The sequence below is a fragment of the Urocampus carinirostris genome, chromosome 4, assembly GCF_059441175.1.
Source record: "Urocampus carinirostris isolate Australia breed hairy pipefish chromosome 4, RoL_Ucar_1.0, whole genome shotgun sequence".
NCBI classification, from domain to species: domain Eukaryota; kingdom Metazoa; phylum Chordata; class Actinopteri; order Syngnathiformes; family Syngnathidae; genus Urocampus; species Urocampus carinirostris.
This window is the reverse complement of record NC_142352.1, coordinates 25,974,019-25,994,519: the sequence shown is the minus strand read 5'-3', so window position 1 is coordinate 25,994,519 and position 20,501 is coordinate 25,974,019. Positions and strand designations below refer to the sequence as shown.

General features: G+C 38.5%; 1 protein-coding gene across 1 annotated transcript in view; it reads left to right on the top strand.

The window, feature by feature from the left end:
* Positions 1–2,773: 2,773 nt before the first annotated feature.
* The window catches only part of LOC148367155 (AT-rich interactive domain-containing protein 3B-like), a 55,014-nt gene continuing 37,286 nt past the window's right edge, over positions 2,774–20,501 (top strand). The window contains exons 1-2 of the mRNA XM_088333343.1: positions 2,774–2,847; positions 7,430–8,074. Of these exons, the coding sequence (XP_088189469.1) occupies positions 2,812–2,847; positions 7,430–8,074 (681 nt within the window). The 5' untranslated portion in view covers positions 2,774–2,811. The remainder of the gene's footprint in view (positions 2,848–7,429; positions 8,075–20,501) is intronic.

Here is a 20,501-nt window from a genome sequence, read left to right as displayed (position 1 = left end):
GATAATGATGCATTCATGATTTATAGAATAGAATGGAAATACAGTACTGTATCTGACCGGGTAGAAAAATATGTTGGCCTGGAGAGGGATGGGTGCCACCAGTCTGTAATTGCCCATGACGCACTCCAGGAAATGGTGCCCCTAGTCTACGACTCTAGTGGTTAAGGGATCCAACCAACCATCTTCATTGTCATTGATGACATTGTGCTGTACATTACCTACAACGAGATTAGACGTGGCACTCCAGAACAAACGTGTAATTAAAGATTCAAAAGAAAAAACATAAGATGGAAATTAGTGCGAACAGATATCAGGGTTCCAGTCACGGATCCGTTAAATGCCAGAGACGTGGAGGCACCACTTCCTGTTGTGTGTCTTGGGCAGGTACATCCTGGCTGCGCTCATTTCTCTTCGGGCCGTATTTAGTGAGGGGTAGGGACATATATTACTAGTTTCCCTGGGTACCAGCAGCTGGAAAAGCCTCCTGGTCTGACTCCGATACAGCACCTTCATCATCTATTCCCCGTTGTTTTTGGGTGAAAAGTGTCATCACTCTTTTCAGTAATGAGCCGGACCTTAGCATTGTGTTGCGTGTGACAATACTGATACTCGATAAAATCACAGGGGAAAACGACTTTGTTCTGAAATTTTGAGTATCACAACAAACAATACGCTTTGGGTTACTTGTTCCTTTCATATTTTTAATGAAAAATAAACTTGACGTTACATCCTCAATGTTTGGACATTTTAAAAGCTCAAAGGCTTTTTGTCTGGCAATGGACTTTATGTTTCGTATAATTTTGTATCTATATTCAAATATTATATATATTAAAATGAATACATACCTTCATTATTAAAAATGAAATCGTCCCTTCAAAAATGAAAGAAATCATTTAGAATGAATTACATAAACCAAGCAGAATCTGAACCGCCCCTGTATTTTTAGTACATTGACCACACTACTAATGTTTTGAGTTTATTTGGGGTGGGATTTTATTTCAATTTTGGGTGGGTAATAAGTGAAAACCAAACCCTTACCCTAAATACTATGAGTTTAAGACAATGCCATTAATACATAAGTAAAATGGTTCCGTTAAAATACACAATTCAATCAAATGCAAGCAATTGTCTGGTAAAAAGGGCCTTTGATTTAGTCGTATTGAGAAAATATTTGGGTAATATTTGCCGAAAAACGTCATTTTTAGAGTTTGTGCTTCAAAATAAAGAATTGTGACGAGCATAATAATTGCTTGTCTCATATTACGTACAATATTGACTAATAATCATTTATACACTATTGATTAGCAGAACTTTCACTGTGGAATAATTCATATTTTCTTGTACCTTCTTTTAATTAATATTTAAATTTAAAATCGCGGGTGGAAAAGGTTGGACGATATGACGATATGAATTCCACCGATTGTCGTTTTTTCACTCACCGGTAAGATTCATGAGCAAATTTAGGCAAAGTGAACGATGCTTTGAGACTGATTTTTCAGAGTTATTAGAAAGAAAGGCTAGGGTTGACTTAATTTACTCTAGTTTGATATAGGCAATTCATTTTTATCCTGTCGCCACTGGAAGAAAAGTGGCGACAGCAAATACAGTTATAAATTCAAACTGTGTGCATGATTCAAATTGGGTCAAAAGTGAAATAGACGCAAACATTTGTGGAATAAATTCTTTTAAAAACCCTTTTTATTGCGTGTATCGTGCGTGCATTACTGCTTCCTCTGCTTCCGCCCTGTATGTGCGGGCTAGTGATGGGTCGATCGTGAACAAAACGACTCAAATGCTTTAATTTCTTTCCTACTGCCTTCCCTTTTGAGCCCACCCACTCTTTTTCCTTCGCATCTCTCTCTCTCTCTCTCTCTCTCTCTCTCTCTCTCTCTCTCTCTCTCTCTCTCTCTCTCTCTCTCTCTCTCTCTCTCTGTCGCTCTCTTTCTAGCTTTCTTTCTTCTTGTTCTCTCTTTCTCCCTTTAACCCCGTCTTTCCTTTTCCCCGACCCCTCTACCTCATTTTCTCATTCTCTTTATCTCTTTCTTTTTCTATTTTTTGTCTCTTGTTATTTTGTTCTCCCCCTCTCTCATTGTTTTTCTCTCTTTTCCATGTCTTCTATATCTTTCTCCTTTTTCTCTACTCTCCACTCTCTCTTTTTCCCTCACTTTCTCTTTTTCTTCCATATTTCTTATTCTCTTTCTCTATTTTTCTGCTCTCTTTCTCTCTTTCTTTTTCATTGCCTGTTATACGGTCAATAAGTCTCTCTCTCTTTTCCCTTTTCGTATCTCTCTCCCTCTCTCTATCTCTCACTCTTTCTCTATTTTTCTGTTTATCAATTTTTTCTCTCCCTTTTGCTCTTTTTCAATCTTTTGTTATATCATTCTATCCCCTTTCTCCCCCTCTCATTCTCTCTCTCTTTTCCCCCTCCCTCTCTCTTTCTCTCGAAGGCGCTTGTGACTGCTTTATATAAGTCAAGTCATCTACCTGTTGTTTGCTTAGTACACAATTTTAGCGTTTAACTTCGGTATAAGTTTATTGTATATTGAAACAATAAAGTAGCATGATGCAATTTCAAAAGTAATCAATTAGATCCACGCTGTTTATTATTATTGTTGATAAATAATTCAAAAGAATTGAATTCCCATTTGGGAGCTGAAAGAGCCGACTTTTTAGTAGTGAGCCGAGCCGAAAAAGCCTATTCTCTAAAATGAGCCGGAATTGCCATTACTCATGCGCGCACTCGTGGGCTGTCGTGCGCGTGTGTTTACAAGTGAGTTTGAACGAGTGCCAGCAGCGAGGCAATCGGGAGGCATGGTGGACAACTCCGGCACTAGTAAGGCGCAAATGGTGAGTACAGCTGCTCTCTTTGGCTCCTTTACACATTCTTTCACTCTTTTACAAATAAGCTGAAAATATAAGAAATTAAATAGCCATTTGGCTTCTTTCCTAACAATGTGCTGAATTAGCGCGCGCGAAGCCGGTGTGGAATAATAGCGAAAAGTCCGAGGGGAAAAAAAACGCCTCAAAGATTATTACTTCGACTTTTTTAATTGTAATTTTTATGATGTGTAATTTTTTAAAACTTGTTTACTTATTTAAAATATGGTCAAGTTAATTGACATAGGTGTAATGGCGAAACATTTATTTGTGACAGTTTGGTTTTTGATTTTTAGACAGGGGTCGTTTTACGTCATTTTGGGTTGAATCGGGTAAAAACGGGTCGTTTTGTTCCAAATATGCTTCAGTTTTTTTAAAAAGAGGAATTTAATTGAAATCAATTTTGACGCTAAAATATGAAGTATTTTTGATTTTACTCTCGGATATTTCGTGTGAACGTCCTTCATTCTAAAATGGACGTTTAACCAGTCTCGGATTGCTAGTTTAGGAATGCAAATTGAGTTTTGGGATTTGTTATGTTTTGATGAAATGTCGAAGGCATTTCTTCCCCAAACATAAATACATTTAACAAAACGAGGATTTAGGTGACTGCTTACTATTTACGAACAACTTTTTTTTTTCTAAATACGTGTCTATTAGTAAACAAACAAGGTCAGTCTAGCAAAAGAGTTAAAATGTTGTTTTTTGTATTCGTGTAATATATCGAAGTCATTTTTCTTCCAAAACGTAAACACAATGAAGCATGTTGTGACTGTATACTATTTACCAACCACTTTTCCCCAAATATCTTCTAACAACAGATGTCTATTGACATACTAACAAGGTCAGTCCAACACTGGGGAGCACAAATATTGAAATGTTTATTTTTTTTCTTTTGTGAAATATCGCCGTCATTTTCTGCCAAAATGTAAATAAAATACACGTAATGAAATGTAGTGATTCTAAACTATTTACTAACAACTTTTTTTCCAAATAAGTTAATACAACAAATGAGTGTTACTGTACTTTTATTTTGTAGCATTACTCTCGTTGTATTCTTGTGTTTTTTTTAGAGTATGTTTGCACTTTTATTTTGAAATATTTTTACGGTAATATTCATCTCATTTTTGTATCATATCTGTAGTATTTTGTAGTATTACTGTAGAAGGAGATTTTAAAGCGCTTTGGGAGATCTTTAGTAACTTGTAAATGTAAATGTTATGCATTTCTATAGCGTTTTTCAAGTCAATGAAAACCTCCCAAAGTGCTTTACAATGTGCTTCACACTCTTCCCTTTTACATACTAACTAACCGATAGCAACTACCTGCTATCGGGGGCATTAGGGATTCAGTGTCTTGCCCAAGGACACTTTGACATATAACTCGAAGGAGCCGGGAATCGAACCTGCGACCTCTTGTTGGAAAAACATTCCACAAATCTGAACTCGCACACATTGATCTCTGACTCTTTTTGATGTGTGGGAGTAAAATAAAATGGTGAATGGTCTGCATTTACTCAGCGGTTTTCAGGTCAATGAAGACTTCCCAAAGCGCTTTACAATGTGCTTCACACTTTCCCAAAGTGCTTTACAATGTAGTTCACACTTACCCATTCACAAAATGACAGTTTTTAATCAAAATGGCAACACCATATTATAAATTTTACTCAGTCATTAGTCTAATTGGCTGGAGGTAATGATAATGGGTTTAAAAATAATGTAGTGTAAATGTTATTTGGGAATTCTGTACTGTGAAATGAACAATATGTATGGGTAGCGTGATCTTTCGCTGCATATGTCTCATTTTTTAAAAGTCTTCTGTGTTTCACCATAAACGATAAGAAGCGCTATATAAATGCAGACCATTTTAATGTCTATTGATTAATTAAAGGGGATCAGACCAACACGATAGATCAAAAGAGGTTAAATGTTCTTTTTTTGTTTTTTGTTTTTTTTCCCCCTCATACTTGGTAGGAGATATCAATGTCATTTTCTCCCAAAATGTATGAAAATACATATTATGACTATATACTATTTACAAGTGACTTTTCCCCCAAAAAGTGTTAGCAACAGATATCAATTGACATACAAACAAGGTCAGTCAAACACGGTGGGGGCAAAAAAAAGTTTCTTAAATGTGATATATTGACATAATTTTCTCTGAAAACGTAATCAAACAAAGTTATAATTTTTGTGACCGTATACTATTTACTATTGTTTTCACAATCGGTCACCATATAGTTTTTACAAATGACTCTTCCCATAATAAGTTATCATAACCAATGTATATTTACATACAAACAATGTCAGTCAAACATGAGGGTCATAAAAAGTTATTTATTTATTTTTCAATTTAATGTCAGTGTAATTTTCTCTGAAAACGTGAACAAAACAATCAACATGAAAAAAAATTGTGACGCTATTATTTACTATTTACTAATTACTTTTTTCCTAAACCAGTTGAAACAAGATATTTATACTGACATACAAACAAGGTCAGTGAAACATGGGCGAGCAAATAAGTTATTTATTTCTAAATTAAACATTAACATCATTTTTCTGAAAATGTAAACAAAATGAAAAATGTTGTGACTGTGTACTATTTACTAATGACTTTTTCCAGAATCAGTTATAACAACAGATGCCTTTTGACAGTCAAACAAGGTCAGTTAATTATGGAGCAGCAAAAAAAGCCTGTTTTATTATATTATTGTTGTTGTTGTCATTTATTCTGAATATACTTTACAAGTGCTACAAGTCTTCCTTCCTTTTATATAATCATAAATATATATTGATTATATTTCTGAAGACGCCTTGGGATCTTAATCAAATATATTATCAGGGTAATGATATCGAGTGATCACAAATAGCACTTTTGTAATCTGTTAGATCCATTATGTACGTCTCATTACAAACCTCCATCCATCAAGCTTATTTATTATATTGTTTTCTTATTGGTTTATCAGTCCCCACTATTAAAATCATTTATATAATTTTACACGAGTTCATTTTCGTTTGTACATGTGAACAACAATAAAATGCTACTATTTACTTGTACTGTTTGTTTGCACAACTCTGAATGAGCTCTTCATTTTTGCCTCCTGGGCACATTTTGGATTACATGAAACTTACACAACAATGATTAAGTGGATCCTGCATGTGATTTGCATTCAAACAGGTTAGGAATGCAGTTCTGGCTTTCAGGGAGGTGGTCCTAAATTTGTCTTTTGATTTGGACTGTTTTTTTCCCCCCAACTTTTATGATTATTTGACAGTCTCTGGAAGGCCTTATAGCAGGGGTTGGGAACCTTTTTTGACTCCAAGAGCCATGAAAGCAAAATATTTAGATTTTAATGTTTTTGAGAGCTACGCCATATATTTTGAGGCAAAATTCAAACAAATCAACAAACCCGCTGCCCAGATAAAAGCTAATTTTTCATTACATTTTATTTCACTGTGTAATGTTTGATAAGAATCTATTAAATAACAATCATGCAAGAGCATGGGTTCCATAATCAACTAATATACCACTTAAAATAGGTCTTTCTCCTGCAGTTTATTATGATCGCTGTGGCTCAATTTGTCAAAAATAATGGTTTCAAAACGAGGTGCCAGCAGAGTTCTATAGTAAAAACGTCATGAAATACTGCAAACCCGAAGGATACGGATGTATTTAGGGGAGTTTCTTTATGTGCAGAGATCCACCCAACACTACCGCTCACCCAATCCAATTGCTCTGGGTTCTTGGGCGCCAGTTTGTTCTTCGGGTTTTCATCATAAAGTGTCTCAACAGTGAACATAGAATGATGAATGAGCTTCTGAGCAAATAATTCCTTAGAGACATACAGCCAAAACAAGGTCTGTTGAATTGTCATTGATATCAACATTGTGAAACACAGTATGCAACGAGATTAGGCATAGCACTCCAGGGTAAACATGTAATAAAAACGTTAAAGGGAAAAAAAGATAAAATAATGTCAGGATAAATAGGTGAAAAAAACATTTAAATCGGAAGGCTTGGAGACTGGCCCAAGTTATAACAATAGTGCAATGTTTATGAGTGAAAAAGAAAAGTGCATTGTAACAATAGCGCAATGAAAAGAGGTGCAATAACAATGAGCAACAAAACAAATCCGCGCAAAAGTCGTAAGGTATATACTTTCACAGTTTCAAGCAATAACATTTAGTATAAACAAAAAAAAAAGGAAAATAAACATTAAAAGTTGCAAGCTATGTTTTCAGTCTGTTGGTTTAACACCATGAGTGTAAATTGTCATTGAAACTTTGCCCCAAATAATTTGGACCCAACCATTGGTTTTCTGGGTTTAGTTCAGCATCGCATACTCTAAAACTGGAAAGTCACAGAAATTATGACTATGGCTCTTATTCCATCTTTGAGCAGGATATAGTCATGAAAGTGCCATATCTAGCTTGTGAGCCATACGTTCCCGACCCCTGCCTTATGGATTTGTGTCCTGCATGAGCAGTGTCCTTGAAATGTTTCTTGCCATTGTTATTGACATGGTATATGATGGTATGGTAACTGCCCACAGCCCAGCATGTCTCAGGAGCCTGGTGTAGCCTTTCCTCAGAACACCTCCACAGGAGGAATGAAGCTGGAGGCGGTGATGGAGCAACTTCAGCGGCAACAGCAAGCCCGCTTGGAGATGGAGCGCAAGGAGAGGAAGCTGCGCGAGGCCCACATCATGTACGCCCAGCAGGTGGCCGCCCAGCAGGCAATTCTAGCGGCGGCCCGGGCGTCCGGGGCCAATTTCATGGGCAAAGGCCTGGCTGGTACGGCGCCGCCGCACCCACCGCCTCCTCGTGTGACTAATCAGAGCAGCGTGGACTCTGAGAAGGAGGACGACGAGGACCGAGGCCGCGACTCGGCCGAGGAGGACGACGACAACGAGATGATGGACGGAGACGAGCGCAGCGATGAGGACATGGAAAGCAGCGGTGGTGCCGGTGGCCTCGAGTTTCTCCGCAAGCAAACGCTGGCGCTGCAGCAGAGCGCTGCACGCATGCCGCCCGCCCGACCTTACGGCAGTTTTGCTGCGTCCGTTCCGCAGAGGGCGCCGTCCCCACCCATTCGGGTTAAGCAAGAACCTGACGAGGAACTTTCACCAGCGGGCGCGCATTCGGCTACATCCCCCAATGGCCAGGCTGACTGGAGCTTTGATGACCATTTCAGACAGGTCAGTTTTCTGCCTTTATGCTTTAGACCAGGGGTCACCTACCTTTATGAAGCTTAGAGCTACTTTATGTTGCTCATTAGTGCAAAAGGCTACCCATTTGATCTAATTTTCAAAAACAACATCTTGTAACTTCCATTTTGTTACATTGTCATTAGAATAAGCTCATTCAACCACTAAAACAATAAACGAGATACAAATTAAAATTTCCAGAAAATCACAATGACCCATCCCCGGTGAGCTTTTTCCAGAACTAGTCCATTATCTACTCAGGTGTTCTTATGGCGCCTGTGGGCACTACGTTCGAGATCCCTAGTTTGGATATGCAATAGCACATACATGTCCAGGTGGTACATGGAAAAGGAGTTTGGGTGTCTATATTTTTGTTCTTAGGTTGGGTGCAATTCTTGTTTTGAATGCTGGTGTTTGTTAGTTCTAGAAAGCCGAGAATGGACAAAAAAGGTGATTCCTTTAATTTACTGCTTCATTGACGAACATTGATTATTGCAAAACATTTCCTCTGTGGAAAAATACCAGTGGCATCCTTTAAGATGTTATAAACATTACCTTAATTTCATCACATATGTCATTGTCAACTTAAAGAAACATTAATTCATGCAACCTCCCACATTCAAAATGATGCACAAATACGGTTTTGCTGGGTTTAGTAAAGACTCCTTCGGTGTAAACATGTGTGTCATTGCTTGTTTATTTGCAGGTTTCTTGTTCAAAGGACATGAAAACTATCTTTTTTTTTTCAGATGGTAACTTTGAGGTTTTTAATGCTCATCTACGCCCAAAATATTCCAAACAGGGTGATAAATGGACCAAACTGCTACTTTTGACTTTTTGTTGTAACTTTTTGGATGTTTTTGTACAAATTCAATATTTTTGGCATGTGTGCCAGGATCTTTGGTGTTTTTAAACAAAATCTCCCTGTTATTTCAAGTCGATTTGTGTAAAACAACCCATAAACCTCAAAACTGCCCATAAAACTGGGTCAATTTAACCCAAGCAGGGATGTGTTCCAATTTGAGTTACTTTTGACCATTTTGACTGTTTTAAGAATGTTAATTTGAAAACTATGTGGTGTAGGCCGTTTTTGCGATAGCTCACTTTTCAGCGTCAGTGTTTATTTTATTGCCACAGTCGGTGAAAGCTACATTCTTGAACTGTGAAACAGACATTGTGTAAGGTGTAAAAATTGTTAAGAGATGCATTTTTTTAGTGTTTGTGTCTGAAGTGAAGGGATGGAACTGTTAATGTAAAGCTCTTCTGGTCCAGATGGTCTGTGGACTGCCTCTGAGACCGTCTGACAGGGTAGATCGGGTCAGCTGTAAACCAAGCTGAGCACCTTCGCCCCCCACCTCTCTCCCCTTCTTACGTCCTGGACTCATACTGGTCTTAAATCGATAAAGAATTGTCACACCATCATCTTGGTCAGCTGCTGGTTCAAAAAGGTCTTATACTGGGCGTTTCAGGTGATAGAACTGAAAATGTCCACAGTGGGTGTTTAGTTTAAGATCTCAGTTCAACCCCCTACTGTTAGACACAGGCTAATCTCAAAAGCTTTGTGTATCCCTTTCTCTGGGAACACCCTGGGAGGCACACAAACGTACAAAATTAAGATGTCAAGATATCTTCCACCCCGAGGAATGTTGCAGACCAAACAATTTTTTTTCCTGTTCCGGTTCTGCAAGTCGTGTTGTAGAAGATGAAATGAATGACAGTGTGACTGATACGGCCTTGCTTTTGACGTCTGGGGGATTTTCTTTTTAATACATTAAAAAGTGATTGTGGTTGGCTGCAGGCACTCATTTTTTGAGACGAATGGTACTTTAGTGTCCTTTTTGCTTTTGCTTTTTGTACTTTAGTGTCCTTTTGACCACTTCTTATTCTGGTTAACATTGTTTTTGTTTTTTTTTGCAACAGGTGATTACTTTTTTTTTTTTGAGGTAGTCAGCCCAGATTTCTTTTTGTTTTAGACAAAAATTAAATTTGTGTAGCCTCACTTGTAAAACATAGCTAACTCAAAATACTGATAAGTAAGAAAATATAAACATTATGTCTATTTTACACTTTGCACTATGGTATTTTCCTATGATTGTTCATGTTGACAAGCCTTACAATGTGTTGCTGTTTCCATTCTTGTTCTTCTTTAAATCTATTGAAGTAAAAAACAAATCTATATTTCTTTCAACATTCTTTCAAAACTGGTTGAACTAGTTTTAATTTCACGTTGGCTGTGTTTAAGTAACCTAAAACTGAAAATTGTGACATGGCTCCTGTTTTAACACTGCCCAAATGAGTTCAAAGAACCTCAACTTTTTATTTATGATTATCCTTTAGCTCGTATCTTTTGGTTAGCTTCAGAGCATTATGGGTCAAACACTACGCATTTTTGGGGGAGGTGAATGTTAGTGTGCAGAAACCTTACACATATGCTGCAGTTTCGGATAAGACCAGAGAAGGCAGCTGAGTGAGGAAGAGAAACCTTCACAATACACCTTTAAATAAAAGTTACTGTGGAGCGGGCATTTTTTCAGCTGATATTTCTTGATATTATAACATTGTTGATGTTGGGATTAATCTTTTGGGGTTAAAATTTGGTCACCCATGTTTTTGAGAAATGTATGAAATGTTGGTCTCATCTCATGTGAAAATGCACATTTATAGTCTTTTTAGGTTTCAACACTGGTGATTTTTGCTGATACTTTAGGAAATCATTAACATGTTTGCACATTAACTGCTACATATCTGCTCACCAAATCGGAAATAATGTACATTTTTGACAATGACTAACAATAATGACAATGACTAGTAATGATATTTTATGTTTAATAATACCTGTATTTGGATATAAAAACTGTATCCTATATATATATATATATATATATATATATATATATATATATATATATATATATATATATATATATATGTTACAGCCCTAAAACTTTTTTTTTCAATGTTCTGCTTTGGTTAAAATTACATCACATGCCTTTTGATTTAGGCGATGTCTCAATAACGTGGTGCTTGCAGACACCCTTTAGCGTCCAGGAAGACCCCTCAAATGCTCAAATAAGCAGTCCTGCATTCACTCCCCCCCAACTTTTGAAACATTTTTACTACACACAATAGGTCTCAAACACTGTTTTTGTGACGTCAGCTACCCTTGTGCTTGCAGACATTTCCAACATGTGTGTGAAGCCTTGACCCACAATTGGCTTTTGTGGCAAAAAAAAATCTGCTTAAGTGAGCGCTGGCAATGGGCCAAGCATGCATGCACATGAGCGCTCTACAAGTGAGTGTGTGCGCGTGATGAAGCGCGTTTCCAGTTTGGCTCACGTCCTGCTCGTCAAAGTGAGCAAGCGGCGAGGCAGTGGGTGGCTTTCCAGGTCAACGTGTGGATTTGGGGTGGGAATGTTGGACGTCCCACACACAGTAGCCGCTTTCTGAGTACTCCGGCAGCCTCCTACCTTCCACCGGCCGCCTCCTCAACTGAGTTTTCGGCCGTGTGCCAAGTGCACTTTCCCTTTAAGATAAACATTGCCTCAGCACACAGTTACAGAACATCGGAATGTTCAGTTGGAAGGCGGCCGATCTCTGACGGCGTAGTGCGGTAGTAGGACACGGCGAGTTAAGGAGGAGGTATCCTCGCTTGTATCACGTGTCTGGATTTTATTACACACTATATTTAACAGCAAATGTCTCCCAAGCGGTGCTTCCCCCCTTGGCCCCATATTCCAGATTTAGCATTCAGAGCGATGACGCAGGAGATGGAATGCGGTGGCAACAGCTGTAGTAGTTGTATTTGTGCCTCTGCCAAGAAGGTTTTGTTTTCATTTTGGCTTGTTACATACAAACTACTATAGACATTTACTCAATGTTTTTTTAATTGCAATTTATTTGTTATTTTTGAATGTCTGTTTACATAGTAAATAAACTACCAGAGATTTAAAGATTACCCTTTTTAAAAATCTTCGATGGTACAAGTACTTTTCATTTGAGCATGTTGTACCTCAATAAATGTTGACACCACAATATTTTCTATTCAAAACAAGCAAAGGTTTCCCTGTAACGCTGATAAGCTAATCGTTTTGATAGACTCTAAAATAAGGAGAAAAGACGTAACTGAACTTTGAGTTTGCAAGGAGAAGGGAAGACCGTAGAAAACTCAAGATGTAAAAATCCAAACTTTTCCAAAAGTCCTCCTCCGAGAACTCTCTCTTTATTAAACTCTTTCAGGTTACAAAAGGTAGATCAACAACAAAGGATGTCAAAGTATGTGAAAAAACCCGGCAGAGATTTAAATGACGTCTGTACATATTTTCTCAAACAAATGGATGCAATTGAAAATGCACACGTACTGGTATATGGATTTCCTGATGTATTAAAAAAAATGGGCCATGCAGCTGGATGTTACTTGATGACTTTTCTTTCTTGAAAATGTATGAATAAATACGCAAATGTTTATTGTTCAGTCGGATATTCTAAATGATAATTGCTATATTTAGTGTCACTGCGGTCATAAAATGCCAAGTGTCAATCTTCCATTTAAGTGTGCTGACAGAAAATGAGTTAAAAAAGATCTCTGAAAAATGATTTGACTTATTTCATCGGATGTTGCTAAATATGATCGATTCATTGTCATTTGATTATTTATTCTTGTCTTTGATTTCTTTTTTTAAATTTATTTTCTGTCGCAATAACTTTCACCTCTTGCCATGAAAGGTCGCAAAGTATTATTAGGAGCTGTATGTTTGATCTTTTGGGATAAAATAAATGTCTTTGCAGAAATTAAGCTTAGCTTTTCAAAATTAACTGCGGTATGGAAGTTCTAGTCCGTGATGGTTACTCTTCACGAGTCGCATTATTCAGTAAGCTGACCTGGCTTTTGTCAAAGATCAGAGCAAAGTAAAGTTCTAGCTATTGGCCATATCAGTGGCCCGATGTCTTTTATTAGTCGGGCCGTGCAAGCCCGCGGGGGTTGGAGGGGGATGGACTAGAATTGGTCTGGCTTTTTCTTTTTTCTTTTTTTTGTTTCCTCTCTTTTATCTGTGCTGTCATTATGTCAGCTCTGCACTATTTAATGGTGGCTCATCTCTTCAGGCAGTTTCAGGTTGCACTGCTGAAGGGGGAGGAGGACAAGTTTTTTTTTCTTTTTTTTTTTTCTTGGATGTCATTGTCTTTGAGAGGCAGGAGAGAGTGAGAAGAGTCAGGCAGATGCTGCAAATTGCAAATACACCCCCACCACCTTTCCAGACCCCCTTTAATAATGGCAAGAGCTCATTTATTATGTTCTAAAAGCAGTGACAAAAGAGTAGACACCAGGATAAAAGCTCGAAAAGACAATGAAGCGCATTTGTCGTTTGTAAAGTGGTCCCGCCTACTTCACATCTAGCCGCTGCGCTCTCTGCAACTGCGACGTTGATAAGTGATTGAGGGCCAGGAAAGTAGATGTGAAAACTGTACAGCTCTTAGACAATATAATTCAATTAAACAAGGGGTTGCTGACCATAACATTACATTTATTCTAGAAGCTCTGCGGGAATCAAAGTGATTAGCTAAAAGAAAGTATTTTAAGTTGGGTTGGGCAAATAATCAAATTTATTAAATAATTTGTCATTTTGAAATTTTTTTCAAAAATGTGCTAAATTGTGAAATCATGATATTAGGATTTAGAGTTTCATTTGAATAACTCAAGCTTGTGCTGCTTATTAAACAGTAATAAGTAGTTAATAGTTAGCGATGGGTAGTTGTTTTTTTACACAACTCCTACCAAAAAACAGTGCTATGGAGCACAAAAGAGAATACAAACTACAGAGACTCAAAGTGACCAAAATGCACCATTTTACTTCTCATATTTTTGCCCAGCTTTTCGCGGATCATGGTACCTCTCGTAGCAAAATGGCGGACAAATATCTCAGCTGCCCCTACTTCAGGATCATGTTATGTCAAATAAATGCTAATTTCTCGACTTACAAGTATTTTTTTAAGATCCATGCGGATAGATGGTTCTTGTATTTTTGAATGTTATTTAAATCATTTGTGTTTTTTCTAATAAATTGAATTTTTTAACACTTAGGAGCTAAATAATACACACTGTCAGTTTTATGAATAAAGTAGGGGAAAAAAAGAACAACTGTTTTATTCTTTTCATACTTTCCTCTCTTTTGCTGCTTAAGGATTCTAGAAGTAAGCTGCCAGCATGACTATTTTATGGGGCAGATGGTGAGGGTAGGACATAGAGAGGTCGCTGCTGTTTTTTGTTTCCGAAATAGCAGGGTAAATAATTGGCAAACAGGAGAGCGCACAATGGCGTCGCGTGGAGGGGGCGGGCAGGAGGCCGGCCTCAGCACTTTGGCTCGGGCCATGCTGCAACATGGGCTGCGTGACCCCTGTAATCCCTGCAGGCCCCAACCACCACCGTCCCGACACCCCATCCACGCACACATCCACACGCGTCTGCTAATCCCTGTGTGATTAATGCAGTATTAATCAGGCCTGCACCACAGAGATTGACTGTGTATTGATGATGGTGATGCGCTACAGGTGTCAGGCTCATGTCTAAGAGAACATGGGAATAAGGGATGTCACAATGCTCACAACATTGTCGTTAAGTGTCAAGTCTAGTCACATTTATTTGTAGAGCCCTTAATCACAAAAGGCTTAAAGGACTGCACAGAGCTCAATTTGAACTTCCCCTGATCTGAAACCAGCATGTGAGCAAGGAAAAACTACAAAAACCTCAGCACGAGGAAAAAAAAACATTAAGAAGGGGCCACACAATAAGCAATTTTCCTTCCAGGATGACCAGGCTGCAAAAGTTGTTACATTGGGTAACAATAACTCCAAGACAGCGACAACACAGCTTCCAATCTTCACCAGCAGATGATGAGTGCAGTAATATGGCAGAAGTAGTAAATCATGTTGAAATGTAAAAAAAAACTGTTTTTTTTCCTAATAATTAGTACATGGCCTGGCCAATAAAAAAAAATAATATAAAAAAGAATAATAATGCCAAAATAAATAATAACGTGCAATAAAAGTCCATAATTTAAATTGTAATTTCATAACCTGGACACTAGATAAAATAGGGGCGTACATAAAATGAAAATGCTTGTTCCAGACCAACATTCAGGTGACTAATAAGGTGACGAGGACCAGACAATCATTTCACAGGAATAGCAGCACACAGAATGAAAGGTTAAGGACTACAACACAGTCAAATGAGCAATTAAGAATTGAAAGACACCCAGCAGACTCACTTAAAGCATGCTGAAAGAGACTTAGACAGGAGAGGCCCCTCATCTTCAGTTGTTTGGAAATATTTTGGTTACTTAAGAGTCGGATTTAAAAAAAAAAGCAATGTGCACTGCAAACAATGACGACAACAAGATCAGTAACACGACAAACTTACTCCAACATTTAAAACAGTCTTGCCTGCTGCAATACGCTGGAGGAAAAGCATTTCAGTGCCAAACGTGTGCTAATCGACGTTCAAAAAGCACCGGGCCAGTGAGCAACAATTAGCACTATTGTACCTGCTTATACAGTGGGACCTCGCTACTTCGCGGGTCTAAAAAATAATAATCATAATCATTTGAAGGGGCGTCGCTACTTCGCGGATTTTCACTTTTCGCAGGTGGTTTTGGTCCCCATTAACCGAGGGATTACTGTATCCGCAACCACAAGTGGGAAAACCATGACCCGTCACAGCAGCATCAAAGCTTGATACTGTGGACATACTGATTTTTCTGGCCAATAACCTTTATCCTAAACTGAAACACACTTTCAAACCTAGTTGGGCTTTTCTTTCTACACACACCAGGAGTAGGTGCTCAAATACAAATGCAAGGTAACAAAAAAAAAAAAAAAAAAATACAAATCAACTGACTGAATTGAAATAATTAATGTGTTTGCAGCCTTAATTTCCTAAGACTTGCAAAATTTGTTTCATTACCTATACACAAAATTTAACAAAATAAAGTGAATCATTTGAGATCAGAATTGGAGCACAGCAATGTTTTTCAAAATCCCTCAAATGATGAAAAAGTTGTCTATAATTTTTTTACTGTCTGTGTTCCGCAACAGTTTATATCTCATCACTCTTTTGCTAAAGACACTTCTGCTATTTTCAATGTTGATATCGATTTTTTTCGGGCAAAAACACATTATCCTGTGCGGTCAAGTTTTGCTATAATCTCCTGACATCTTTTTGGGTCACAAACTTCTATTAGCAGGCATTCGTCTGACTACTGCATGAAGTAGTGCATGTTTGGAATTTTTTGTCTTCTATCTTAATGTGCCTTTGCAAATATGGGATGAAACGTAAAGTAAATAAGACAAAATATTTCTAAATATTTTTTGGGGAAAAATCCCCAATCTAATTTTTTACAATTTAAATTTGGTTTCATTGAGAAAGCCACATGAACCCTTACAATATATTACAAAAATAAAAGTAATGGTAAGTAAAATAAAAACTTGAGGAACTTGTGTGTTGAGACAGTTTTCAAATCCTGCTCCCAAACATAAAGAGTTACAATTATTAAATAGGGCTGGAATTAAAGCGGGGCAAATACATATTGAGTCAACCACCAATTGTGCAAGTTCTCCTACTTGAAAATAATACAGAGGCCTGTAATTGTCAACCTGACCTACTGAAGCCCTTACACGTCCAGGCCCGTCGTTGGTTCGCTAGAGTGTATTTGGATGATTCAGAAGAGAACTGGGAGACTGTGTTATGGTCAGATGAAACCAAAATAAGACTTTTTGGTTAAAAACTGTTCTTGTATTTGAAGAAGAAATAGTACTGAAGTGCATCCGAAGAACGCTATACCCACTGCGAAGCATGGTGGTGGAAACATCAGTCTCTGGAGCTGTTTTTCTGCAAAGGGACGACTGATCTGTGTAAAGCATAGAATGAATAAGGCTGTGTATCAAGAGAGTTTGAGTGATAAACTTTCATCAGCAACGGCATTGAAGATGAGACGTCGCTTGGTCTTTCGGCATGACAATGATCCCAAACACACTGCCAAGGCAATGAAGGAGTGACTTCGTAAGAAGTGTTTCAGGGTCCCTTAGTGGCCTAGCCAGTCTCCGGATCACAACCACAGAGAAAATCTGTGGAGGGAGTTAGAGGTCTCTGTTGCCCAACGACAGCCCTAAAACATTACTGCTATAGAGGAAATATGCATGGAGAAATGGGCCTAAATACCAGCAACAGTGTGTGAAGAGTTGCAGAAAACATTTGGCCTCTGTTTCTGCCAATAAAGTCTACATAACATTCTATTGAAAATAACTTTTGGGCCCCCCTATCTTAAGCCAGTGGGCAGAGGACACCCTGAACTGGTTGCCAGCGAGTCACAGGGCACACAGAGACAGACAACTCACTCGCTCATCCACACCTAGGGACAATTTGGACCAACCAATTAACCTGAAATGCATGTTTTTGGAATGTGGGACGAAACCGGAGTGCCCGGAAGAAACTTACGCAAGCACGGGGAGAACATGCAAACTCCGCACAGGAAGGTTTGATCCCATGACCTCAGAACTGTGCCGCACACGCGACAGCAACATAGAGTAGTCAAATATTACACAGTGTCCTTTTAAGTTTATTTATTGCTTGTTTATTTTCCTATGGCTCTGATATTTGTCACTTCACTTTTTGTCATTATCTGTCAAGTAAATATTGGTCCAATGTTCTTCACACTTTTATTCGCCCCCAAAAAATTAAAGGATTGAAAATCGTTTGGTTTAGGCTTAGAAATGTGGATTCATGTGCATGATTTTTCCGTAGACTCATCAATTGACCCTTTCGCCACCGTCCGCTGCCTCCCGTCTCCTCAGTCCCATTCCTGGGGCCCCCGCCAGCCAGGGCTGTTGCATAATTTAGCTGTCGCCCCAGCAACACATCAGCCAGGAAGTGAGGGCAGTCGCCACAGCTGCAGCACAGAAGGAAAAATCGATAAAGATTGTGTGTTTTGAGCTTTCTGGAGTGAGGAATGTTAGGCGTCCACCAATTCCCACCCCCAGCCTCCATCCCGACGTTCATGCTTCATTTATGATGAACTCAGAGGTCTTTGTGTCGAACAGATGGAGCCGAGGTTTTATTTTGACGGCGGAATGTGCCATGGAACCATCCTGACGCATCTATCCGAGCTGCCTAGCATGTGACAAACACGTTTTGCCCGTGTTGAAATATCTGACTTCATTCCTGACCTAGTATTCTGGCCCCTGAGTATGACATTTAACATTTCAAATGTGTTGATTTTCATGATCAAGTTAATAAACTGGCTGCGGCTCAACCTACAAAAAAAGTCCCGCGACACATAGAATAGGACATCATGCATGTGATATCCTCTATATTATTTACTTCTTTATCATTTACTGTATACACATGTGATTTGAGTTCAGCAAAGAAGTTTTGCCTAACTGTGTTTAAGACAAGTACCCAAAAAAAACAAAATGTATATTTTCTGTATGCTTTTATTACCCCCAAATGTCCAGAATGTAACCTTTTTTTAAGAGTATTTGGCATTGATAATGAATTTATTATTTTAATTATTTTGAAATTACGTTTTCGTAAGTGAATTATGATTTTTTTTGCATATACTGTATTTATAAATTATTATTTTCATCATATATTTAAGGTCAGGAAAGAGGTCTAAATCTAGTAGAAGCTAGAGATCTTGTTGGTGATAGAAATTAGTGGAGAGGTGTTGTGAAAGGATAGTGGGATTGTGGACGCGTTCTTAAGGATGGGCTGGGCACCCGTATGATGCGGCAGGGGTAAACCAGTGAAAGCTGTCGGGCCCTGCTGTTGGACAGAAGAATGTGTTGTGTTACCCTGACCCGAGTGTCATGGCCGCTTTCTTGTGTCTTGTTTCATCTGGAGGGACGAAAGCATGACAAACTTGGGTGCTGAGGTGCTTAACTTGTTGGGGTGTTTGGGCATTTGGGTTGGCCATGGTCCACAAAAGTTTGTGTGTGTTTTTTGCTGCTTTTTCCCTTTTTATTTTCTTTTTGTGTATGTGTTTGTCTCGCTGTCGGTCACCCCTCTCGAGGGATATGACCAGGGTAGATAGATGGATAGAATTAAACATCAAATGGTAAGACTAGTGTAAATGTCTTACAAAATCTTCAAAAACTCAAATACGGAAAAACTATAGTCCTATGGTTCTTTCTAACATGGTCTTTACTTGGACTTTTTTTTTTTAATTCCATATAATGTTTTTTTTAATTCTATCTACAGTGGAACCTCGGTTCTCGACCATAATCCGTTCCAGAACCCTGTTCGAAAACCGATTTGGTCGATCACTGAAAATCGTTTTTCCCCATTAAAAGTAATGTAAAATCGTTACAACACCCTGAACGTTTACCATGAAAGTAAACATGAAGCTAACCCAGGCTAATCGTACGTTCGCGTTAGCGTAATCTTCTGTACGAAAGATTATGCTAACATGAACGTGTAAAAATAAAAAAATCAGGTCGTTTACACGTCATTTAGCACCCGGGTCTCCACAACAACTGGTGAGCGGTTCATTGGAAGCGGGGCTCCGTTCCAACACCCTCAATGTTGGGCTCTGTTCCAACACCCTGAATGTTTAACGTAAACTTAAAGCTAACCCAGGCTAATCGTATGTTCGCGTTATCGTAATCTTCCGTACAAAAGATTACGCTTAACATGAACGTGTAAAAATAAAAAAATCAGGTCGTTTATACGTCCTTTAGCACCCGGGTCTCCACAACAAGTGGTGAGCGGTTAAAGGATAAAGAAAAGATTTATGAATAGGATTTCTTACCTTTGTGGTGGTCTGCAGAAGCAATGCTCTATTCCCTCGAAAGAAGGGAAACTCGCACATCTTCTTCATATTTTGCTATTATTTCTTTCTTAAATGCAATAGTTATACGCACTACTCTTCTTTTTTCACCTGTAGCAACTTTGCTGCTTGCACTGACCTTCTTCCGAGGCATAATTAGGGGTTAAAACACTCCATTCACCGATATTAAAAATGAAAGCAAAAAGGAGTGCGCGCTCACGTGGCAACAGTCCTTCACGAGGGGTGGGGGCAATCTACACCCGTACGCTGCTCAGCATCGCCCTGAGCGAACCGGTGTTCGAACTCCAATTTTTTTGAACAAAAAGCGAAGCAAGAATTTCTCAAAATCTTTGGTCGAGAACCGATTTGTTGGAACTGAGAGGCGTTCGAAAACCAAGGTTCCACTGTATCTATCTATCTATCTACCTTGGTCATATCCCTCAAGAGGGGTGACCGACAGCAAGACAAACACATACAATAACAAAGAAAATAAAAGGGAAAAAATGGCAAAAAGAACACACACAAAAAGTTTTGGGCCATGGCCAACTCAAATGCCCAAACACCTAAACAAGTTAGGCACCTCAGCACATAAGTTGGTCATGCTT